At 43.0% G+C, this 26,805-nt stretch overlaps 1 protein-coding gene across 2 annotated transcripts in view; it reads left to right on the forward strand.

Annotated features, from left to right (window-relative positions):
- Positions 1–26,805, forward strand: part of abca2 (ATP-binding cassette, sub-family A (ABC1), member 2) — an 87,429-nt gene that overhangs the window by 18,294 nt on the left and 42,330 nt on the right. For both annotated transcript variants that reach the window (XM_071402535.1, XM_071402536.1), the window contains exon 2: positions 18,822–18,915. In XM_071402535.1, the coding sequence (XP_071258636.1) occupies positions 18,822–18,915 (94 nt within the window). The remainder of the gene's footprint in view (positions 1–18,821; positions 18,916–26,805) is intronic.

Genomic DNA, 26,805 nt, shown 5'->3' on the forward strand with positions numbered 1-26,805 from the left:
GGGGAAACTAGGAAACAGAACATGAGAAAGCAGGGAGACGGGAAACACACTGGTAAGACCTGACAAGACAAGACGAACTGGCAACAGACAAACAGAGAACACCGGGGATAATGAGGAAGATGGGCGACACCTGAAGGGGAGCTCGGCTGGGAATGCGCCTCACGGCCCTGCTTCCCTATTCCCCAGCTGAGTGCCATCGCCAGACATGAGGTGGGAAGGATGGTCTCGGGGTCCAAGAGTGTAGCCGCGGGGCTATAGCGGCGTGACAGTGCATCCGACTTGATGTTCTTGGATCCTGGTCGGTAGGAGAGGGAGAAGTTAAACCGGGTGAAAAGCAGGGCCCATCTAGCTTGCCTGGAATTGAGATGCTTGGCGGTGCGGAGAATTTCCAGGTTCTTGTGGTCTGTCCACACAATGAACGGATGTTCCGCCCCCTCCAACCAGTGTCTCCACTCCAAAATAGCGTACCCCATGAACGTGATGGGGACGAAGCCCAAAACCAAGACGTATATATGTATAGCACAGGGCTATAACCCAAACAAAGAGTGAGGTATAAACCTCTAATACATACACGGAACAAGACCCGTAATAACGATACATGGGACGAGACCCGCAATAACAAGTGCACACTAACACGGTGATGGGGGAATGTGAACCAGGTGTGCGTAATGAGACAAGACAGTCCGAAGTTGGTGGTAATGATCCAGTTCGGTGACGCCTAGAATGCCGGTGACATAGACCTCCGGAGCTGGTGAACGGAATGAGCAGCAGTACCGGGGGATTCCGTGACAGAGAGGTTGAATATGTGAAGTGGGAATTGTGGGAATTGAAGACACTTGGCAGTTCTGACCTTGAAGTAGCCCATCGATCCAGATGGTCAAGGCCATGAGGGAGTCAAGGTCCTTGGGCAGCTCCTGGGCTGCGAGCTCACCTTTGATCACCTCCGATAATCCGTGAAGGAACATGTCAAACAATGCTTCCGGGATCCAGGCACTCTCAGCCCCCAACGTGCGAAAATCCACTGGGTGGTCTGCCACACTACGGGAGCAGCTTAAGCAGCCTCTCTCCCGGACAACGGAGAATCAAACACCTTCCGAACTTCCTCCACAAACTCCTCCAGACTGAGCCAGACGGCGGACTGTTGCTCCCACACCACTGTGGTCCGGGAGGCGAGTGCCCTCCCGGACATCAGTGCTATGATATACGCCATCCTCCAGAGGTCCGAGGGGAACGAAGAAGGCTGCAGCTCGAAAATGAGGGAGCACTGCGAGAGAAAAACCCAGCAGGTTCCGGAATCTCCAGCGTAGCGCTCCGGAGGAGGTAAGCGGGGTTCTCGGGACACTGGGGTAGGCTGGGAGATTACGGGTGTGACCCGCTACCCAGTGGGGAATCCGTGGATATGCTCCAGCAATGTATCGAATGCCTGGTCATGGCATTCTGCCAGGGTATGGAGTCCCTCCATAAGACATTGCAGTAACTCCTCGTGTCTTCCAATGGTGACTCCTTGCAGAGAGACACCATTTCAAACTATGTGTAATTCATAGCAGGATGTGCCTAACAGACGTTCAGTGCCCACACGTCCTGTTATCAGTCCTCTCCAAAGGATATGACATATTCATAGGTGATTTGTGGAACGAATAGATGTATGTTCCAAATGGCACTCTATTCTCTATGTAGTGCACTACTTTTGACCAAAGCCAGATGTGCACTGGACAAAAGTAGTGCACTATTATAGGGTGTTGTTTGGAACGTAACCTGCTCATTGTTGTCCTGGCTCACACCTGTCATCCCAGGCTTAGAGACCGCCTGACCCTTTAGCATTAATTAGTGATAGAGGACACTTGTTAACCCCATTCTACACCTCTTCTCTGAGTGCCTCTCTTTCACTCTCATCTGTCCCCTTTTTCTAGTTACTAGTTTTCTAGTTACTAGACTAGTTACTTTTTCTGTCTTTCTTTTTCACCTCAAACTACCTCCACAATTCTACTCTAAATTCATTATCGCTTCCAGTCACTAATCCCAAGTCCTTTAGAAATATGTTTAATGCTCACTGAAAATTACAACTGTAACAGCAGTAGGGATGCTGTCCACTGCAGGCGGCTGACTTCCACCATTCCCTGGCTAATGGCACGCTATTCCCTAGTGCACTTCCAAAGTTGTGCACTATATAGGGGATATGGTGCCATTTGGGACGTGGCCAATGCACCAGTGTGGTTCAGGTTGGCCAGCCCATGTAGCTGTGTGACAGTGTTGCCAGACTGTAGTCTGTTTATCTAACACCTTGGAACAGAACAGAGCGCCGGCCGGCCGCAACACTGTATGACTACACTGCTACAGCTCCTGAGAAAACAACCCCAATGGAGATGTGTTGTAATGTGTCCAAACAATTTGTACTGTAGCATGGTGATAAAAGTTTGGCATTTGCAATAAGTCAAATTTATATGAAGGGATTTTTGCATGACGATGTCGTTATGTAATATCTGGAGCCTCAAAGATTATGTCATTGTATAAAAACGGTCTTTGGGGCTGGGTAGAGCTTTCTCTCTCATGGTGACACAGGGAGGTTGCTGATGTCACCGGCGTGAGACCCAAGAGAATGCGATGTGTATGTCTGTGTGTGTGTGACTGCTGACCTGTACATAACCTTCCACTTTCACCTTCCCTGTCATCAGCCAAAAACACACACAAACACACACACACACTGACACTCCTCACATTTGCATACTGCAGCAAACAGCAAACGATAATCTCCAACACCTTCAGGAGGACGGAATGTTCTTTTTATTTGTGATCTTCGTGTTTACATAAGGCCGGCTCTCTCTCTCATTTGCCTGAGGAGATGTTGCTGTTTATGAAACTCTATGGACTTTAAAATTGGGTGTAAGATAGAGGACGCCAGTGAATGTAAATGCTGTGGTATTATGATAGAGAGACAGTGGCAGAGGGCTGATATTATGATAGTTAGAGACAGTGGCAGAGGGTAGGGCTGGTATTATGCTAGAGAGACAGTGGTGGAGGAAGGGTAGGGTGTGTCGTGTCTTTGGCGTCATTAAATTGAAGAGTGTTATTTTATCAAATCAATTATCTGTAATTATTATAACGTGATTAAACTAATCATGTAAATGTAATGAACCTTTCTGGCGCAGGCGTTCTGCTAGCGACCCACCTCGACAACATCCGGTGAAATTGCAGAGAGCGAAATTCAAATGGCAGAAATAGAAATATTTAACGTTCATAAAAATACAAGTGTTATACATCAAAATAAAGCTTAACTTCTTGTTAATCCAGCCGCTGTGTCTGATTTTAAAAAGGCTTTACGGCGAAAGCACACCATGCGATTATCTGAGGACAGCGCCCCGCATACAAAACCATGAAAAACATTTCAACCAGGCAGGTGCGCAGTCAGAAATAGCGATATAATAAATGCCTTACCTTTGAAGATCTTCCTCTGTTGGCACTTCAAAAGGTCCCAGGAACATCACAAAGGGTCCTTTTGTTCGATAAAGTCCTTCTTTATATCCATAAAAACTCAGTTTAGCTGGCGCGCTTCATTCAATAATCCACCAGTTTCCCTCCTTCAAAATGGATACAAAATGAATTCCAAACGTTACCAATAAACTTATCCAAACAAGTCAAACAACGTTTATAATCAAACCTCAGGTACCCTAATACATAAATAAACGATACAATTTTAAATGGAGAATTGTTATTGTCTTTACCTGAGATAAACAACAAATAACGCGCTCTCATCCACGCGCATGAAAACACTACAGCCAAAATGGGAGCCAACTAGAAAAACTACAAATTCTAGCTCATTTTTCCAAAAACAAGTCTGAAACTCTTTCTAAAGACTGTTGACATTTAGTGGAAGCCCTAGGAACTGCAATCTGGGAGGATTTCGCCTCATAATAAAAATGACAGCCATTGGAAACAGTGTAGTAGGCTGAATTTCTTTGGGGGGGATGGTTTGTCCTCAGGGTTTCGCCTGCCATATCAGTTCTGTTATACTCACATACATTATTTTAACAGTTTTAGAAACTTTTGAGTGTTTCCTATCCAAATCTACCAATTATATGCATATCCTAGCATCTGTGCCTGAGTAACAGGCAGTTTACTTTGGGCACACTTTTCATCCGGACGTCAAAATACTGCCCCCAAGCCCAAAGAGGTTAACTAGGAAGTCGGAGCACCAAGGAAAATCTTCAGATTACAAAGTTATAATTTTCCTAATATTACTTTTCAGATATTTTAATATCTGATCAATTAGTCTTCTAATTAATTAATTATTCTTTACCTCACATTAGTCTCATTCCAAACGTTGTAAGTTGTTGGTTATCTGCACGAACCCAGACTTCACTATGAATCATCCATACATCAATTGTCTTAATAATTTATTTACTAACTAACTAAATAATCATAGAAGTGCATAAACAAACAAACAGTAGATATGGTTACAAGGAAATTATAGGGGATGTTCCCTAGTGGGCTAAGCCGATATGGCGGCTTGGTGGACAAAGGGAAGTGGGGGTGGACTGAGAAGGGCGGGAATTATAAGTCACTACACAGTTGATAATTGTATTGATTGAAATGCTAATCCTTTGCACATGAACGCTCACTCATTCGGGAATAATTGCAATCAATATATATTTACGCTCAGTGTGTTGTCGTGATCTCTGTTGGAATCGTCCGTCTTTCAGTTGGAAAGTTCATCCGCCCGTCTCTCTCGGTTCCCATGAAGTATCTCGTGGTTAGAATGGATACTTCAGAGCACCACCCAGAAATGTTTTTATAGAATAGATGTTTCGGCGGTTGTTGGTCTTCGCATTCAATGGTACATAATTCCTAGCTGCAGACTAGTAATTAGTATCGAAGAGTTGCTCTTATTCTGTTGGAATCGATTGTCTCAGAGTTTCAACAACCATTACAACCTTAGCTTATACTGAGACTCTTGTGGTCTCTACTCAACCTTCGGTCCCTCAGCTGACCGAGGTAGGCATGGTCTGAAGGGAAATTCTTCAGGTCGGGGTTTTATTCGTAACAGTACTAAAGGGCTGTCCCATGACGCCAGATCAATGTCTGTGCTCATGGGGCGGGCCAATGACTTCGTTAAACTTTGAACAGAAATACAATTCTCTCACATTAACGGTTCAACATCACCTTACATAATTTCACAAATAGTTTCATCTTTACTCATTCATTTTGTACAATAATTAGATGCAAACCTCATAATGGAGGCTCCTGTATAAACAGAGTTATGGTAATGTGGCTGTCTTTCCACGAGGTCACAACATGAAACAAAACGGACCGGTCGTAGCTGGTTTCTCCACCGACCGTTTACACATTCTCCAAAACATGGATATTGTTCAGTTCTCAAGTTCTGTGATGTAGAAGAAGTTTCTTTTTTATCTACTGTGAAACTCTCTCTCTCTATACTGCCTAGCCAGGGGAGAGAGAGTCTCCTCTAGGAATTTATGACCTGAGATAACAGAACCTGGGTGTAGGAGAGAGAGAGAGAGGGAGGGGGAGGGTACTCGCCATACCCAAAGAGGGCCACGCCATGACAGGTGGCTAGGACCATGTGTGCTCTAACGTTGTGACACACTGGGTAAATGGACAGGGATGCTGCCTGCCTTCCAGCCATATCATGACTGACGCTACAAAGCACTACAGGGGTGGACTGAACTGTGTGTGTGCTGCGAAAGCAGTCAAAGTGATGTGTTTTCACATAATCCAGCAGTATTATCTTGTTTGATGTGAACACGTGTCGTGGTAATTTCCTGTATTACTAAATGAGGAGAGTTTACAAACCACACACAAGTCAGAGTTATATTTTAAACTTCATCTTTAATTATATGAGCTTCACCATAGCCCTTTAACTCTCAGATCAATTCAGTGTCTATAAATGAATTCTGAGAGTCCTTACAAAATAATTCTAGTATCTTTTATAGCCAAGATACACCCCTCTCAACTCACATGACGAACCACAGATCTCAGGAAATTCACAAAGGGCCTTTTACTTGAGAGAGGAGTATCCCATAGCAGATAGCATAAGCTATAAATGATTGTTCAGTTTGGTCTCTAAGACGAGGTTCTAATCTCGTTCTTGGTACTTCATAGTACCAAAACATTACCTCATCCAATGACATATCCTGTTATGGCTCAAATATCAGCAGTGAGTATCAGCAGTGAGTAACCTGGAAAGAGGTGGCCATTTCAAACGGCCTCGTACTCATACAATATGCATATTATTATTACTATTGGATAGAAAACACTGTCTAGTTTCTAAAACAGGTTTAATTATTTCTCTAAGTGAAACATAACTCTTTTTACAGCCCATTTTCTATCCGGAAGTGAAATTTCCAAGAAGCTATGTCTCTCTTCAAGATACTCTCTATAAAAGGCCTTGGCACTTAGGACTGTAGAAACACGTCACACGCCTTCCCCTGGGTGTCATGCGGAAGTGAGAGAAGAAATGACTTGATTATCTCTGTCAGGGACTGAAAACAACATCTTGGAGTGAGAAGTGCGCACTTTATTTTTTTTTCTGGGCGCGAAGTAGGAACTGGACTGCGCTCCTGGAAAACCCTCGTTATAGGTGAATATGACCTCCGGCTTCGATTTTATTTGATACATGTCACAATATCATCCTAAAGTATGTTTTTTCAATATACTTTAATTATATTATTGAAATTTATTCTGGACTTTAGACGTGATGCGACGCAAGAATTTTGTCAAGACGGAGAGGTTAGCACGGCATGGCCAGTGTGCCTGCTAATTCAAGAGGGACATCGTTCGTTCTGGGTCCAAATGAAGACGGTTCTGAACAAAGGACCCTTTGGAGAACATTCTGATGGAAAATCAACAAAGATAAGAACCCAATTTGGGATGCTTTTTCATATATCTGTCGAACTGTGCTATCGCTAGCGTTTGACTAGAATCAATGCTGCTGTGTGTTAGCTATTGTAGTAAGCTAATATAACGATATATTGTGTTTTCGCTGTAAAACACTTCAGAAATCGGAAATATTGTCTGTATTCAGAAGATCTTTCTCTTTCATTAGCTATCCACCATATATTTTTCTGAAATGTTTTCTGATGTGTAATTAGTAGTTGACGTTGGTGTCTGTATTTTCTCTGGCTACTCCCGTGCGATTTCTGACTGTAGCTATGATGGTAGCAGTAATGTAAAACTGATTTATAGCTAAAATATGCAATTTTTTTGAACAAAACATAGATTTATTGTGTAACATGTTATAGGACTGTCATCTGAGGTAGTTTTTTCTAGGTTATTTAGGTTGGTTCTAGGTTAGTTAGGTTGGCTTGTGCATGCTACTTGGATCCTACTTGTGCTGTAAAAAATGTCTGTCTCTTTTTTATTTGGTGGTGAGCTAACATAAATATATGTGGTGTTTTCTCTGTAAAACATTTAAAAAATCGGACATGTTGGCTGGATTGACAAGATGTTTATCTTTCAAATGCTGTATTGGACTTGTTAATGTGTGAAAGTTAAATATTAAAAAAAAATAGATTTTGAATTTCGCGCCCTGCACTTGAGCTGGATGTTGTCAGAGGTGTACCGATATCGGGCTTGCAGCCCTAACAGGATATATCAATTGTCAATTCTAGATACTCCCATCTCAAATACACCCCCTCTTCTCCCCACTACCTGGACAAGCTCACTGAGGGGAGTGACTTGTGCACAGACATTGTGGAGCCAAGAGATAATTGGTTCCCCCTTAATCATCCCTTCACATGGTTTAACAGATACATTCACATATGAAGATAATGTTCCATTCTGACCTCTTCCTTTCTGATATTCTGCATATTACCAGACATGTAAAAGACAAGCCTGACCTCTCCCCTCTCTGGGCCCCAAGTGACTTTTCCCTAGAGAAGAAAGGAAAAATGCAACTGCCGACAGTATAGTCCAAAAAGAGACATTCTAATGACAAGTATCTCACATAAGCATATTATGAAAGTAAATAAAACATCTTATTTATCTATGTTACCTAACTAGTTCTGATTCAGCTACGAGACACGCACACACACATCTCAACTCCCATGTACAAACACACCCACCCACACACACATCTCTACCCCCAGGTACATACACACCCACACACACATCTCTACCCCCAGGTACATACACACCCACACACACACACACATGGCATTTCTCTCACACATTACTGTCCTATAGAGTGCTCCACATTGGGTCCATCAACGGAGCTTTCTCATGATCAGCCCTCTTAATAATTTACCTGCAAATGAGTGCCGAGCTGTTCGTTAATAATTGATCAGCTGCATTATATTAGACGAGAGTTAGAGCAGCAGCAGAAACGAGCTCCTTTATGTGAGATAACAGGGGAGAGAACAGAGGAGAGAACAGGGGAGAGAACAGGAGAGAGAACAGAGGAGATAGCAGAGGAGAGAACAAGGGAGAGAACAGAGAAGAGAACTGAGGAAAGAACCGGGGAGAGAACAGGAGAGAGAACAGAGGAGATAGCAGAGGAGAGAACAAGGGAGAGAACAGAGAAGAGAACAGAGGAAAGAACCGGGGAGAGAACAGTGGAGAGAACAGTGGAGAGAACAGGGGAGAGGGCAGGGGAGAGAACAGAGGAGATAGCAGAGGAGAGAACAGGGGAGAGAACAGGAGAGAGAACAGAGGAGATAGCAGAGGAGAGAACAAGGGAGAGAACAGAGGAAAGAACCAGGGAGAGAACAGTAGAGAGAACAGGGGAGAGAACAGGGGAGAGAACAGAGGAGATAGCAGAGAGAACAAGGGAGATAACAGAGAAGAGAACAGAGGAAAGAACCGGGGAGAGAACAGTGGAGAGAACAGTGGAGAGAACAGTGGAGAGAACGGGAGAGAACAGAGGAGAGAACAGAGAAGAGAACAGAGGAGAAAACAGGGGAGAGAACAGGGGAGAGAACAGAGGAGAGAACAGAGGAGAGAACAGGGGAGAGGGCAGGGGAGAGAACAGAGGAGATAGCAGAGGAGAGAACAGAGAAGAGAACAGAGGAAAGAACCGGGGAGAGAACAGAGGAGAGAACAGTGGAGAGAACGGGAGAGAACAGAGGAGAGAACAGAGAAGAGAACAGAGGAGAGAACAGAGGAGAGATAGGCTACAAGGAAAGATGCCAGCTAAAAAGAAACACAATTACCTAGGTGGAAAAGCAGATGAAATGAGGGGTGAAATGAGACCAGATGTTCTGTGTATTTTTGTGACTTGTCTTTCTATTGAGTAGAATCTCCAATTTTGAAGACTGGGGCCCAAGTAACTAGGCTGGGAAAAAAAGAGTGAAACAGAGAGATATGTAGAGAGAGAAGGTAAGAGAGAGAGAAAGCTAGAAAGAGAGAGAGAGAGAGAGGAAGAAGAAAGAGAGGCAGAGCGAGACAGACAGCGAAGCAGAGGAAGACCGAGAGAGTGAAAGTAGAAGACAGCAGAATAGAGAGGATGAGAGTGTGTTCAGTTGTTCTTAGTTGCAGTGTAAAACAACGAAAGGCTCCAGAGACAGAATCTCCACTAATTGCTGTGATGAAGCTGCTAATTTGGATGTATTTCATGCATAAAGGCCCATGCGGTCCTGAGTTGACTGGTATTGATTAAAAGCGACGCCTCCACAAGCAGAAAGATCAAAGTTTGTTTGTGATGCTCACAGTTTGCTTGGTAATTAACAACTCAGAGATGTGCGGAGTTGAGCAAAAAATACTCCTGTTTCTTCCTCCTTAGTAACCAGGTTTCCATCCAACCTTTTGATGCGCTTAAAGACGATAAAAAATGTCACAATAGGGCTGATGGAAAGAGTAAATTTGTCGGTAAAGATTCCAAATGTCAGCAAAACAGAATATGCTAGACAAGGTGGGATCTTTTTGTGTCTGTAAAATGAATTATGCGAGAAATAGCGGTGGGAACTCCTTTATTCGCAAATATTGATATAATAACCATCATATCGACGTAACCTTGGAGTCACACGATGGATGATATGTTGTGTGGTCCTCCCACTACGCCCATGGAAAGAATGCAGTTTATTAGGCTACATCATCAGTCATCATGTCACAAGAATAAGACCCTCTATATTTATTGGGAAGGAGCATCAATCACCATGCACTTTCACCAAGCTGTGAAGTCAAATAAAAATAATCCCGCTCTTTTGTCCATAATAATCTCATTGTGTAGGCAAGTTTACCCACACTGTATCTTCGAGCTCTTAGCTGGAGCGCACTGAGCCTGCCAAGACCAGAGTGGGCACGTTTGCTATATAATGCAACATTGTTTTTTTACAAAGCCATCAGTAGAGTTGAATATGCGATGGAACCCCATTTAACTACGTCATCACACACAGCCTTTTATCCACAACAAGTCAATTTGATCGGGTGGAAAAATACACACATAGTTGTTAAAAATATAAATAATTATGTGATGTCCAATTGGTAGTTACGGTCTTGTCCCATCGCTGCAACTCCCCTACGGAATCGGGAGAGGCAAAGGTCGAGAGCCATGCGTCCTGCTGGCCCCCCAAAAAAATATTTTGCCAATTCGATGGAAACCTAGCTACTGTAACTTTGTATACTTCTTACGTGCTGACCACACCGCTCGAGCGTTGCAAAATAAATGTACACATACAGGTTATTCAATCATTGCACATCATTGCATGGCCAGGCGCTAAAATAGAAATTGGTTCTATTTGTGATTCTCAACGAGCTGCAAGTCCGGCCTCTCCCGTCTCCTCAGTGGTTTTTAGGAGCATATACCCACGTGGGTGATTGAAAGATTAACTGAGGTCCACACTCCAGTCAGTTGTAGTAATGCACCGTAAAATTGGTTGCCAACTGTCATATAAAGTCCAAAGAAGAAAAAGAAGCCTGAAGGAAGAAACTAATTTGGTTTTCGGATAGGTGTCGTGAATTGTGTTGTCAGCCATAGTAGTATGGCGCACGTGGAGCAAATTAGGGTTAAATGCCTTGCTCAAGGGCACATAAACACCTACAGTATCCAGGTGTCTACAATCTAGTTAGCCTGGAACGCGGCCATGGTGACCTGTACAAATTAATTCCAGTTCAAATGCAAACATCTCTATGTTGGATTGATTCTGCAGGTCAGAGGCAGACACTATTCATAGACTAAGGCTATTCCTCTAAGCAATCAGGTAGAGAGAGAGAGAGGAGTGGGCCCTTTCCTGGGGAAATAAGGGTCTGTCTGCGGCTCAAGCTAGCCTCTTATTATGACGTAGTATGGAGAATCAATCCAGTGCAATTGACCATGGTTCCATTCCGGCTCTATTGTGCACTCCAGTTGCCTGTTGAGTGACTGATTGAACCCTTGCAATAAGCTGCTCTGCAATATTCAGGCATTTAATTTTTCCATCTCCCCCACCCACCCACCCACACATCCTTAAACCTCAGACATTGGCTACATTGTGGGCTCGTCACAAATGGCACCCTATAGTGCCCAACTTTTGACCAGAGTCTTATGGGCCCTGGTCAAAAGCAGTGCACTGCATAAGGAATTGGGCACCATGCAGCCTGTATAATGAATCAGTGGGAAAAGTTTGCATGGCATGGCAGGAATGCAATTCCCTAGGACTTTAAAATCCAATTTCCCTCCCAGTTCTCTATCTCTCACCTCTCCCCTTCCAGTTCTCCCTCTCTCTGTTGGTCCCTATTTCACTCTTTCCATTTATTAGACTCTCCCTAGGTGGGAAAGAAACACACTAAAGTTTCACTGCTTTTTGTTGTTATTATCAAAATAATCCCATTTAAAGTGAGAATTCTCACTTTATTTGAGGAAGTGATACCTTTGGGAATACTATAAATATATAGGCAAGGGGAATGCTATTTAATAATTTGTGGTATAGCTTTATAATTGTTGAGATCCTTGACACTACAATATACAGTGCCTTCGGAAAGTATTCAGACCCCTTGACTTTTTCCACATTTTGTTAGGTTACAGTGTTATTCTAAAATTGATCAAATTGTTTCCCCCCCCCTCATCAATCTACACACAATACCACATAATGACAAAGCAAAAACAGAAATATGACATTTACATAAGTATTCAGACCCTTTACTCAGTACTTTGTTGAAGCACCTTTAGCAGCAATTACAGCCTCGAGTCTTCTTGGGTGTGACGCTACAAGCTTGGCACACCTGTATTTGGGAAGTTTCTCCCATTCTTCTCTGCAGATCCTCTCAAGTTCTGTCAGGTTGGATGGGGAGCGTCGCTGCACAGCTATTTTCAGGTGTCTCCAGAGATGTTTGATCGGGTTCAAGTCCGGGCTCTGGTTGGGCCAATCAAGGACATTCAGAGACTTGTCCCGAAGCAACTCCTGCATTGTCTTGACTGTGTGCTTAGGGTCATTGTCCTGTTGGAAGGTGAACCTTCGCCCTAGTCTGAGGTCCTGAGTGCTCTGGAGCAGGTTTTCATCAAGGATCTCTCTGTACTTTGCTCTGTTCATCTTTGCCTCGATCCTGACTAGTCTCACAGTACCTGCTGCTGAAAAACACCCCCACAGCATGATGCTGCCACCACCATGCTTCACCGTAGGGATGGTGCCAGGTTTCCTCCAGACGTGACACTTGGCATTCAGGCCAAAGAGTTGAATCTTGGTTTCATCAGACCAGATAATCTTGTTTATCATGTTCTGATAGTCTTTAGGGGCCTTTGGTCAAACTCCAAGCAGGCTATCATGTGCCTTTTACTGAGGAGTGGCTTCCGTCTGGCATAAAGGCCTGATTGGTGGAGTGCTGCAGAGATGGTTGTCCTTCAAGAAGGTTCTCCCATCGCCACAGAGTGACCATCGGGTTCTTGGTCACCGCCCAGACAAAGGCCCTTCCTATTGCTCAGTTTGGCTGGGCAGCCAGCTCTAAGAAGAGTCTTGGGGGTTCCAAACTTCTTCCATTTAAAAATGATAGAAGCCACTGTGTTCTTGGGGACCTTCAATGCTGCAGACATTTTTTGGTACCCTTTCCCAGATCTGTGCATAATCCTGTCTAGGAGCTCTACGGACAATTCCTTTGACCTCGTGGCTTGGTTTTTGCTCTGACATGCACTGTCAATTGTTGGACCTTATATAGACAGGTGTGTACCTTTTAAAATCATGTCCAGTCAATTGAATTTACCATATGTGGACTCCAATAAATTTGTAGAAACACCTGAAGGATGATCAATAGAAACAGGATGCACCTGAGCTCGATTTCGAGTCTCATAGCAAAGGGTCAGAATACTTATGTAAATAAAACCTATTTTCACTTTGTCATTATGGGGGAATGTGTGTAGATTTCTGAGGATTTTTATTTATTTATTTAATCAATTTTAGAATAAGGCTGTAACGTAAGAAAATGTGGAAAAAGTCAAGGGGTCTGAATACTTTCCAAAGGCACTGTACTTAACACTGACCATTTTTATGCTGCATGATTTCTCAGTGGAATAAGTAGGGTTTTGTTTTTTTATCTTGTGTGGAACTGCAGCACAGGAGGTTGTTGGCACCTTAATTGGGTAGGACACGCTCGTGGTAATGGCTGGAGAGGAATCAGTGGAATGGCCATTCCATTGTTATGAGCCGTCCTCCCCTCAGCAGCCTCCTGTGGACTGCAGACCATGTCAGGGCCATATCTGAGTGGTGTTCGGGTGCCTAGATGGTGGTTAGTTTGTGAGTGTTTGTTCGATTTTTTTTTTGGTGCTAAAGTATATCTACTACAGAGGTGAGTGATGTTGTTTGTTAAGTGACATCAGATTACCTGTGAAGCCTGTAGTCCCAGAATCTCTTTATAGTGTGTGTGTGTGTGTGTGTGTGTGTGTGTGTGTGTGTGTGTGTGTGTGTGTGTGTGTGTGTGTGTGTGCGTGCGTGCGTGCGTGCGTGCGTGCGTGCGTGCGTGCGTGCGTGCGTGCGTGCGTGCGTGCGTGCGTGCGTGCGTGCGGGTGGGTGTCTGTGTTACATTAAACCTGTACCTCTCTAAACTATCTTTGCACTCAGTATTGAGGACAGCAGAGGCAGATAGACGCATTGGCACACCTATAAATAATGGAAGATATACCTTCGACATGCAAATTTGGGGGAGGAAAAGACTCAAACGGGCACTTTGAAACGCACTGATTCGGAAGGGAAGCTATTTAATATTCGAATTAAAGGTTTGTTTTTGTCCTTTCAGGGCTCGGAAATCAATAAGCTTGAGGAATTCTAGCAAGAAACAAGCGCTCCCTCTGGACAGTGATTTCCTGCAGTGTGTTTGTGTTTGTGTGTGTGTCTGTGCGCTTGCCTGTGTGTGTTTGTGCATGCGTGCGTGCGTGTGTTTGAGTGTGTGTGTGTGTGCTTGTGCCTGTGTGTGTGTGTACTGAATGTGTTTGTTCATGCATGTGTGTATACACAGAGAGAGAGGAGTTGTGTTTACTACCTAGGATCTTATAATGGAAGCTTTGTTGAGTGTGTCAGGGCATTGTGAGAGAAGCATGTCAAAGAGCTGTTTGTCCGTCATGACCTTCACAGACAGACACAGAGACAGAATGTCTGACCCCCCTGTCTCTCATGTGAACAAGAGACGATTGGGACAGAGCAGGGTGAAGAGAGTACATCACTCACACACGCACAGGCACACACAAACACCTGCATTGTCACTCAATCACCTATCCATCCTCCCTCTTTCCGGTGACTCAGCACTCAGCATCCAGCCTGTGATTGGACAGGTGGCCTGCATGTATGCATGTGTGGGTGTTGGAGAGAGAGAGAGAGAGAGAGAGCGAGAGATGACTGTTTCCCTGGTGCTGGGTACCATGACACCATGCCGTAGAATCGTAGAATGAGGTAGTCTGTGTACTCTGACTGGGTCTCTGACACTCCCATTGTGTCAATAACGTCATCTGTCTCCCACACACCATCTCTGACCCTTAAACCCACATCACTACAATCCCACCCCCAATCTGTCTGTAGGTACACTCTCATCTCCATACTACCCATTAAGTGACATGTTTTGCATGATAATATTGCTTGCCTACGGAGCTGTGAGGGGAACGGCACCTCCGTACCTTCAGGCTCTGATCAGGCCCTATACCCAAACAAGGGCACTGCGTTCATCCACCTCTGGCCTGCTCGCCTCCCTACCTCTGAGGAAGTACAGTTCCCGCTCAGCCCAGTCAAAACTGTTCGCTGCTCTGGCACCCCAATGGTGGAACAAACTCCCTCACGACGCCAGGTCAGCGGAGTCAATCACCACCTTCCGGAGACACCTGAAACCCCACCTCTTTAAGGAATACCTAGGATAGGATAAAGTAATCCTTCTAACCCCCCCCCCCCCTTAAAAGAGTTAGATGCACTATTGTAAAGTGGTTGTTCCACTGGATATCATAAGGTGAATGCACCAATTTGTAAGTCGCTCTGGATAAGAGCGTCTGCTAAATGACTTAAATGTAAATGTAAATATAAACATTATTTTGTCCAACAAAGCCCTACTTCATGTCCATACAACATTTTTATGTTAATGTTAAGCTTATTATATGCATTATCAGTCATTGTACCCAATGCAGGGAACTTCAGCTGTAGAATGGGAAATCAGGACAGGGTTAAACCAGGGCAGATCTAGATGGAAAGAGGGTTAGATCAGGTAACCAGCATAGATGAGGATAACTGGGCTGTGTTCCAAATGGCACTCTATTCCCTATGTACTGCACTACTTTTGACCAGGGCTTATAGAGAAGCATTCGGAACGCACACCATGTCCCCTCAGGTGACCAATGTTTGCCACTCCCATAAAGTGAGGCTTGCTTGGCCTATATGGGCCATGGGAGTCCCAGCAGAGAAGACTGTAGCAGAGGATGGAGTTAGGGTCAGAGTCTGCATCTCAAATGATTTCTCTTCTCTAGGAGAACACAGACTTCCGCAGCGCATAGAGACCAGCAGCTATTTGAACACTCGGGAGAGAAGAGAAAATCAGCACACTGCTCTTTTTGTCACACACATTATTCCTCTTCTCTCTCTCTCTCTCTCGCTCTCTCTCTCTCCTTTACTCTCTCTCTCCTTTCCTCTTTCCTCTACACTCTCTCCGTCTCTTTCTCTCTCTTCTCTCTCTCTCCCCTCTCTCCTTTACTCTCTGTCATGACTTGGCTATCATTAATGTGATGACGATTGTTTTATCAAATCGATTAACTATGTTTAATTATTGCGATGATTCAATTACTCATGTAACAATTCATCATCAGCAATTTTGGGGCACCACGGAAAAGGTTTATTTAACGATTTACCGTTTGCCGAAATAACTCTTAAAGATATAAATATCTCTTACATTTCAGTCATTAATCAGTCATTAATTAATTGTTATTTACCTTCTATCAATCTCATTCTGAATGTCGCAAAATCCTTCTGCACAAACCCTAGCATAAATGATGAATCAGCGATATACAAATTGGCTTAATTATTTATTCACTATCTAACTAAATAATCACACAGAATTACATGAACACACAAACAGTATAGTTATTGGTTACTAACACAATGCAATGAAAAGTCTAATAACCAGGACAGATCAGAATATCGGAATAAACCGATATGACGGCTTGTTAGACCAAATGAAAAGGGAGTGGCATGTAAGAAAGAGTGGGAGAGAAGACAAAGGACTTCATCTACCCACAGCTGAAAATTATGCTCATGGAAATGCTATACTTTGCACATGATCGGCCGCTCATTCGAAAAGATTTGCAATGTATATATTTCCGATTGTATGTCTTTGTTGTCTCTGTTGAAATCGCCGGTCCGTCTGAGGAGTAATTCGACAGAAAGTCTCTGGTTGTGTCTGTTAGAACTGATTTTCCAGATGTACCAATGGTTGTTGTATAGGGAAATGTTCTTTAGAGGTACCACCCCATGGTTCTCGGGCTTGGTTCGTTAGAATAGATACTTCAGAGGTATCTATAGTGGTGGGAGGAAATTGTTCTTCTCTCTCTTCTTCGGTCGAGTTTCCTAGACTATTTTACATATACAGCTGCATACTGTGAATGTGTAGTCTTGTAGAGATGTTCTTCTTCTCTGTTGAAAGTTTCAGAGTTTCTAGCCATTCAGTACCTTTCAGCTAACGCTGTCGGTCTCGTTGGTCTATAGAGTGGTAACCATTTCAGCGTGGGGACGCACGTCCTCACGTTCTCTGGTCTTTAGTTTTGTAGATTTCTTAACCATTCGTGACTTCCGGTTCACACTATCCAAATCTAATGTTCATTTTGTCAGAAGTGGGTTTTATGCACTCTGGGAAAAGGGGCGTTCCATGATGCCGACGTAATGTGTGTGCTCACGTGGGTGTGGCCACTGACTTGGTTAAGACTTCATATGAAAAGCACTTCTCTCATTTAGAAGGCTCACACCACATTACATCTTCTCACAAATAGTTTCATATTTAATCATATCAGTTCCCCAACATTTGGATGTGAATCTGGGAAATATACACATTCACTGGGAAATATACACATTCAGAGATACAGTTATGTTGTTATACTGCCCTTCGTGGGATCCCAAAACACAACTGATCTGACTTAATTGTTCTTTAAGTGCCCACGGACCACTCCAACCGCTTGAACTACAGAACTGTTGTTTCATTATTCAATCTTTTGATGTTACCGTTTTGGCGGGAGGAATCTCCCTGTAACAAAGAGGTTTCTTTCCCCTCAATCCTGCCAAACCTAAAGTTTCTACACAATATTTACGACCGGTCATGAAACTGGTGGGGGGGGAGAGAGGAGGGAGGGGCGCCTATAATCCTCACCCAACAGGGCAAGTCATGACATCTCTTTCCTCTACACTCCCTCCTCTCTCCGTCTCTTTCTCTCTCTTCTCTCTCTCTCACCCCTCTCTCCTTTCCTCTTTCCACTATACTTCCTCCTCTCTGCATCTCTCTCTCTTTCTCTTTGTCTCTCTCTCTTTCGCTCTTGAATACTGATCAGGATGCATAAACCCTACCTACCGTTCCTCAACATTCTTGATGTGATTTATGAATCATCACTTTGTTGCGTTCAAGGCAAGTATAATTGAATGTTTAGAGAGTGGTACCGTCTCTCATAGAGAGACGTAAGGAGGAACAATTGGACCCCCGTTTTTTTATTTAACCTTTTATCTAACGAGGCAACTGGCAAGTCAATCAAATTCTTATTTGCAATGATAGCCTGGCAAGGGGCTGGTTTTATGTGTTTTTTTTAAATTTATTTTGTAACTGTCTTGCTCTTCTGCTATGGCTCCACTACTAGATGACTCGTGTCAGTTGACGCATGTGAAATTGTCAGTGCTAGTTCCTTTTCCTGCCAATATACACCAGGCAGTTCACACAGATTACCTGATTTGTGTGTATGTGTGTGTGATTTGTGTCAGTGATTTGTGTCAGTGTGTGTATGTGTGTGGTGTTTCTTATAGTGCTGCATCTTCCATCTTCTATACCCCCCCCTTTCTTCATAAGTAATATCTGTAGCAGACCACTTTGGAAGCACTGGCCGTTTTGGCACCCAGTCCATGAGCCAATAGTGCTTGTTTAGCAAACTGAACAACCTTCACTCCAACTCCCTGATTTAATGGATCAATAACTGACACTGGGTTAAGTCAACTCAATCCATTCACTACGCTGATATATCACCAAGTAAATGAGACTCGACAAGGAGTGGTTCATTGTGGAAAGAAAGTAGTAGCTAACTAAATTCAACCTTGTAGCCACACCTGTGTGCTGTTCACAACTACTGTACCTAGACTGGTTGAGCTGTTCAGCGGTTTAACGCTCTCTCTCCCCCCTCCCTCCCTCCCTCCCTCCCTCCCTCCCTCCCTCCCTCCCTCCCTCCCTCCCTCCCTCCCTCCCTACAGTGGGTGTTGGCCTTTGAGATCTTCATCCCTCTGGTCCTCTTCTTCATTCTGCTGGGCCTGCGCCAGAAGAAACCTGCCATCCCCGTCAAGGAAGGTAGGAAAGAAAAAAGGGAGCTACACAAAAGAGTGTAAAAATTGAAGAGTAATAGAAGTGATGTAAAAGTAGCCTAAGTGCCTCTTTGTTCTGCCAACATAGTTTGGTATTATTGTTACGTTTATTTGAACAGGGACAATGTACAACAAAACATACGTCTCAGTACACTTCAGAGAAGTTGCATTGTACCAGACTTAGCCAACAGCTAATTTCAGTCTGCAGTCCCCGGGCAGGTGAACATACAGTATAAACAAGGAAAACATGATTTATACGAACAGACAACATACAAACATCAGACATTGTTGCTGAGATACAGTAACAGTCAAAGTATAGACACACCTACTCATTCAAGGGTTTTTCTTTATTTGTACTATTTTCTACATTGTATAATAGTAGTGAAGACATCAACACTATGAAATAACACATATGGAATCATGTAGTAACCAAGAAAGTGTTAAACAAATCAAAATATATTTTAGATTTGATATTCTTCAAAGTATCCACCCTTTGCCTTGATGACAGCTTTGCACACTCTTGGCATTCTCAATCAGGTTCACCTGGAATGCTTTTCCAACAGTCTTGAAGGAGTTCCCACATATGCTTAGCACTTGTTGGCTGCTTTTCCTTTACTCCGCGGTCCAACTCATCCCAAACCATCTCAATTGGGTTGAGGTCGGGTGATTGTGGAGGCCAGGTCATCTGATGCAGCACTCCATCACTTTCTTGGTCAAATAGCCCCTACATAGACTGGAGGTGTGTTTGGGGTCATTGTCCTGTTGAAAAACAAATGATAGTCCAACTAAGTGTGAACCAGATGGGATTGCGTATCGCTGCAGAATGCTGTAGCCATGCTGGTTAAGTGTGCCTTGAATTCTAAATAAATCACGGACATTGTCATTAGCAAAGCACTCCCACACTATCACACCTCCTCCTCCATGCTTCACGGTGGGAACCACACAGGCAGAGATCATCCATTCACCTACTCTGCGTCTCACAAAGACATGGTGGTTGGAACCAAAAATCTCAATTTGGACTCATCAAACCAAAGGACACATTTCCACCGGTCTAATGTCCATTGCTCGTTTTTCTTGACCCAAGCAAGTCTTTTTCTTATTGGTGTAACGGCTTTCATATTCGTCCTCCTCCTCGGACGAGGAGAGGCGAGACGGATCGGACCAATACGCAGAGTGGTTAGTGTTCATCATGATTTATTATAACGAAAAACTGAACACTGAATTACAAAACAAATAAACGAAGTGCAGAAACCTATACAGTACCGTGTGGTGAAAACACAAACACGGAAACAAACACCCACAAAACACACGTGAAACCCAGTCTGCCTAAGTATGATTCTCAATCAGGGACAACGATTGACAGCTGCCTCTGATTGAGAATCATACCAGGCCGAACACAAAAATCCCAACACAGAAAATCAACCATAGACAAACCCACCCAACTCACGCCCTGACCAACTAAATAAATACAAGACAAAGGAAAACAGGTCAGGAACGTGACAATTGGTGTCCTTTAGTAGTGGTTTCTTTGCAGCAATTCGACCATGAAGGCCTGATTCACACAGTTTCCACTGAACAGTTGATATTAAGATGTGTCTGTTACTTGAACTCTGTAAAGCATTTATTTGGACTGCAATCTGAGGTGTAGTTAACTCTAATGAATTTATCCTCTGCAGCGGAAGTAACAATGGGTCTTCCTTTCCTGTGGCGGTCTTCATGACAGCCAGTTTCATCATAGCGGTTGATGGTTTTTGCAACTGCACTTGAAGAAACTTTCAACGTTTTGGACATTTTCTCCGGATTGACTGACCTTCATGTCTTAAAGTAATGATGGACTGTCATTTCTCTTTGCTTATTTGAGCTGTTCTCGCCATAATATGGACTTGGTCTTTTACCAAATAAGAAGGAAAGACATTCCACAAATTAACTTTTTACAGGGCACACATGTTAATTGAAATGTATTCCAGGTGACTACCTCATGAAGCTGGTTGAGAGAATGTCAAAAGTGTGCAAAGCTGTCATCAAGGCAAAGGGTGGCTATTTGAAAAATTTCAAATCTCAAATATATTTTGATTTGTTTAACATTTTTTGGTTACTACGTGATTCCATATGTGTTATTTCATAGTTTTGATGTCTTCACTATTATTCTACAATGTAGAAAATTGTTTTTTTTTAAATAAGAAAAACCCTTGAATGAGTAGGTGTGTCTACACTTTTGACTGTTACTGTATATCAAAAAAATGTGTGTCTGAGGTTTGTATGTTGTCTGTTCGTATAAATAATGTTTTCCTGGTTTCCTTGTGTGTCCAAACGTTTGACTGGTAGTGTATATAATACAAAATACAAAACAAATACAGGTCAGGACAAAGAGATGCATTTCCAGACTGATGTCAAGACATTGCACATAATAATGATCAGATACATTGCTATTGGAATTAAGAGTCGTAAAAACAGTAAAAAAAACTGCAAGAAAACAAACAACAACAAAAAAGGTTCATTAGTGGCTACAAGCCTGCTGACTAGCCACATATTTAAAATTTTCGGGAAGTTGGTTCCAGTGGTGAACAGTTTTTACAGAAAATGCAGATTGAGCAAAAGCTGTTCTACATACTGAAACTACCCCAAGTATTGGACCATATACAATAGATAGTAAAGTAGTAAATGTCCTCCTCTGGGGACATCAGACCACAATGTGGTCTACCTCAGGCCAACTTACTGTCGCCTCCTGGAGAGGGAGAAACCCACAGTTAAAACTGTCCAGATCTGGAATGACAACAGTATCACTTGTCTCCAGGGGTGTTTTGACTGTACAATGTGGGAGGTATTTCAGGACAGCAGCTCTGATCTGGATGAACTCACAGAGGTTATTTCAGACTATGTAAACTTCTGTTGAGTCAGTTGTGCCTACTAAGACCTGTAAAATCTTCCCTAACAACAAGCCTTGGGTATCAAAACATCTAAAATCACTACTTGATAGGAAGAAGGCAGTTTATGCTGGGGGTGATAGACAGGCTTTAAGAGATGTACAACGTGAGATAAAAAGACAGATACTGGTGGACAAGGAGGCATACAAGCAAAGGGTGGAGAGGACCCTCTCCTCAGGAAACGCAAGGGTGGCCTGGCAAGGGATTAAATCCATGGCTAGCGCCTCCCATATAGGCAGGGGAAAAACCAGTGCTGACCTTAGGGGATATGAGGGCCAGAACATGGCTAATGAACTGAATGTTTTCTTCTCAAGATTTGAATCAGACAACTTCGTGTCGGAGGTAAAACAAATGGAAGCATCATTACAAATGTTTGAGAGAGTTGTTGTTCAACAGTCTGATGTTCTAAAGTTGTTCAGGGGATGTAACACATACAAAAGCCCAGGCCCAGACAAAATAAGTGGGCATGTGTTAAAGCACTGTGCTGAACAACTGGCTGGTGTTTTTACAGACATTTTCCAATCCTCACTCAACCAGCAACACGTTCCAGTATTGTGGAAAAAATCAATAATTATACCAATTCCTAAAGTATCGAATCCCTCTGTGCTGAATGACTATCGCCCTGTCGCTTTGACATCCTTAGTTATGAAATGCCTTGAGAAAATTGTGAAAAGTCATATTCTCAGTGTCACCCAGAAGCTCCTCGACCCATTTCAGTTTGCCTATCAGACCAGCAGAGGAGTTGATGATGCCATTCTTACCCTCCTTAACATGGTCTATAGACATCTAGAAGGTACCAAATCCCATGTCAGGGTTCTGTTTGTTGACTTTTCTTCTGCCTTCAACACAATCCAGCCCTACATTCTGGCACAGAGACTCATTCGGGACTTTTCCTTAGATGGGGGGCTGGTTTTGTGGCTGTTGGACTTCCTGAGCCAACGCTCACAGCGAGTCAAAATAGGTCCCCATGTGTCGGATATACGCAATACCAATACAGGCTCTCCTCAGGGATGTGTTTTGTCCCCACTTCTGTACATCTTGTACACTAATAGTTGTACTAGTTCCCATACTGACAGACACCTCGTTAAGTTCGCTGATGACACTGCCTTGATCAGCCTGTTGCATGATGACGAGGAACATCATGGCCCGATCCTAAATTACTTTGTAGAGTGGTGTGAGGAATCACACTTGGTCCTCAATACTAACAAGACCAAAGAGATGTGCATAGACTTCAGGAAGCGTACAACACCTACCTCTGCAACATCTATCAGAGGCCAGAATATAGAAATTGTAGAGGAATATAAATATCTGGGTGTCTTTTTGGACAGTAAGCTTCAGTGGAGTAAATGTACAGACCAGATCTACAAAAAGAGCCAACAGAGACTGTACTTTCTAAAAAAGTTGGGTTCTTTTAATATAGACTGTACTATATTGACTCTGTTTTACAAATCCTTTATTGAGAGTATTTTAACTTTTTGTATTGTTTGTTGGTTTGGCAATGCCACTGTCAGTCAGAGAAACATGCTGAGAAGGATTATTACCACAGCAAGCAAGGTACTTGGAGTCAAACAGACAGGCCTGGATGAGATTTTTAAGGTCAGGGCCCTCCGTAAGGCTCACAAAATCATTTTAGACCCAAGTCACCCCCTGTACCTAGACTTTGAATTACTCCCCTCTGGGCGCAGGTATAGGGCACCCCTCAGCAGGAAAAATAGAACGAGACAATCATTTGTGCCAGGTGTGATATCCCTCTTAAATAGCTCGGGCAAATGTTCCCATTGACCCCGTAAGGCCAGCAGGTTAGTCTTTTCTTCTATTTAAAATTTAAAATTTAATTTAATTTATTGGTGCGTGACTGTTATTGAAAGTTGTATTGTCAATCTTGTTTTGTATTTAACGCCACTTTAAATGTGTACATGACACTGCAACAAAATTTCCCCATGGGGACAATAAAGTAAGTAAGTAAGTAAGTAAGTAAGTAGTCACTTGACTACTTAAGGGTTGTGGAGCAAGTCCATGTAAACATTTAAAAAGCAGCTTTACATTTTAAAATGTACAAAAACTTCTAAACTTAACAAATTGGGTTGAGAATTTAACAATGGTGATGAATATTCGGGTTTCTGATCGAAAACCTTTCAATGCACGCTTGTACTAAGATTTGCAATGGTTTGATTGGCCTTTTTTTTCTGCTTGTGACCAACTTGCAATGCAATAGAACATGTGAGAAAATATCATAGCGTGCATATAAACCTTAGCAGCATTAGTGTTAAGACAGTTTATTATACAGTGCCTTCAGAAAGTATTCAGACCCCTTGACTTATTCCACATTTTGTTGTGTTACAGCCTGTATTCAAAGTGCATTAAATAGTTGTTTTTTTCTCACCCATTTTCACACAATACCCCATAATGACAAAGTGAAAACATGTTTTTAGACATTTTTGCAAATTGATTGAAAATGAAAAACATAAGTGTCTAATTTACATAAGTATTCACACCTCTGAGTCAATACCTTGTAAAACCACCTTTGGCAGCAATTACAGCAATTAGAGCTTTCCACGCCTGTTTTGTGCAACAGTTGCGCATTATTATTTTTTTAATTATCCAAGCTCTGTCAAATTGGTTGTTGATCATTGTTAGACAACCACTTTCAGGTCTTGCCAAAGATTTTTAAGTAGATTTAAGTCAAAACTGTAACTCGGCCACTCAGGAACATTCAGGAAAATTCACTGTCTTCTTGGAAAGAAACTCCAGTGTAGATTTGGTCTTGTGTTTTAGGTTATTGTCCTGCTGAAAGGTGAATTAATCTCCCAGTGTCTTGTGGAAAGCAGACTGAACCGGGTTTTCCTCTAGGATTTTGCATGTGCTTAGCTCCATTCAGTCATTTTTTTATCCTGAAAAACTCCCCAGTACAAGCATACCCATGACACGATACAGCCATCACTATGTAGAGTAATGTGTTGTATTGGATTTGCCCCAAACATACAGTATATTCGGAAAGTATTCAGACCCCTTGACGTTTTACACATTTTGTTACGTTACAGCCTTATTCTAAAATTGATTAAATAGTTAATTTTTCTATATCAATCTACACACAAAACCCCATAATGACAAAGCAAAATCAGTTTTTTAGACATTTTAGCAAATGTATTACAAATAAAAAACTGAAATATCACATTTGCATAAGTATTCAGACCCTTTACTTTGTTGAAGCACCTTTGGCAGCAATTACAGCCTCAAGTCTTCTTGGGTATGACGCTACAAGCTTGGCACACCTGTATTTGGGGAGTTTCTCCCATTCTTCTCTGCAGACCTTCTCAAGCTCTGTCAGGTTGGATGGGAAGCGTCGCTGCACAGCTATTTTCAGGTGTCTTCAGAAATGGTAGATCGGGTTCAAGCCCGAGCTCTGGCTGGGCCAATCGGAGCCTGCATTGTCTTGGCTGTGTGCTTAGAGTCGTTGTCCTGTTGGAAGGTGAACCTTCGCCCCAGTCTGAGGTCTGGAGCAGTTTTTCATCAAGGATCTCTTTGTACGTTCATCTTTCCCTCGATCCTGACTAGTCTTCCAGTCCCTGCCGCTGAAAAACATCCCCACAGCATGATGCTGCCACCACCATGCTTCACCGTAGGGATGGTGACAGGTTTCCTCCAGACTTGACGCTTGGCATTCAGGCCAAAGAGTTCAATCTTGGTTTCATCAGACTTGAGAGTCCTTCAGGTGCCTGTTGGCAAACTCCAAACGGGCTGTCATGTGCCTTTTACTGAGGAGTGGCTTCCTTCTGGCCACTCTACCATGCAGGCCTGATTGGTGGAGTGCTGCAGAGATGGTTGTCCTTCTGGAAGGTTCTCCCATCTCCACAGAGAAACACTGGAGCTCTGTCAGTGTGACCATCGGGTTCTTGGTCACCTCTCTGACCAAGGCCCTTCTCCCCCAATTGCTCAGTTTGGCCAGGCTGCCAGCTCTAGGAAGAGTCTTGGTGGTTCCAAACTTCTTCCCTTGAAGAATGATGGAGGCCACTGTGTTCTTGGGGACCTTCAATGCTGCAGAAATGTTTTGGTACACTTCCCCAGATCTGTGCCTCGACACAATCCTATCTCGGAGCTCTAAGGACAATTCCTTCAACCTCATGGCTTGGTTTGTCTCTCTGACATGCACTGTGGGACCTTATATAGACAGGTGTGTGCCTTTCCAAATCCTTTCCAATCAATTGAATTTACCACAGGTGGACTCCAATCAAGTTGTAGAAACATCTCAAGGATGATCAATGGAAACAGGATGCACCTGAGCTCAATTTTGAGTCTCATAGCAAAGGGTCTGAATACTTACGTAAATAAGGTATTTCATTTTCTCTTTTTTATACATTTGCCCAGATAAAGTAGATTGATAAAAAAATATATATATATAATAATCATGGCAGTAATGTAACAAAATGTGTAAAAAGTCAAGGGGTCTGAATACTTTCCGAATGCACTGTAACATTTTGTATTCAGGACAAAAAGTGAATTGCTTTGCCACATGTTTTGCAGTATTACTTTAGTGGCTTGTTGCAAACAGGATGCTTGTCTTGGAATATTTTGATTCTGTACAGACTTTCTTCTTTTCACTTTATCAATTAGGTTAGTATTGTGGAGTAACTACAATGTTGTTGAGCCGTCCTCAGTTTTTGCCTATCCCAGCCATTAAACTCTGTAACTGTTTTAAATGGGCTCCCGAGTGGCGCAGCTGTCTAAGGCACTGCATCTCAGTGCTAGAGGCATCACTGCAGACCCTGGTTCAATTCCAGGCTTTATCACAACTGGCTGTAATTGGGAGTCCCTTAGGGTCCCATAGGGCGGTGCACAATTGGCCTAGCGTCGTCCGGGTTAGGGTTTGGCCGGGGTAGGCCGTCATTGTAAATAAGAACTTGTTCTTAACTGACTTTCCAAGTTAAATTAAGGTTAAATAAAGTAAAGCAATT

This window comes from Salvelinus alpinus, chromosome 5 (genome assembly GCF_045679555.1).
Source record: "Salvelinus alpinus chromosome 5, SLU_Salpinus.1, whole genome shotgun sequence".
Lineage (NCBI taxonomy): Eukaryota > Metazoa > Chordata > Actinopteri > Salmoniformes > Salmonidae > Salvelinus > Salvelinus alpinus.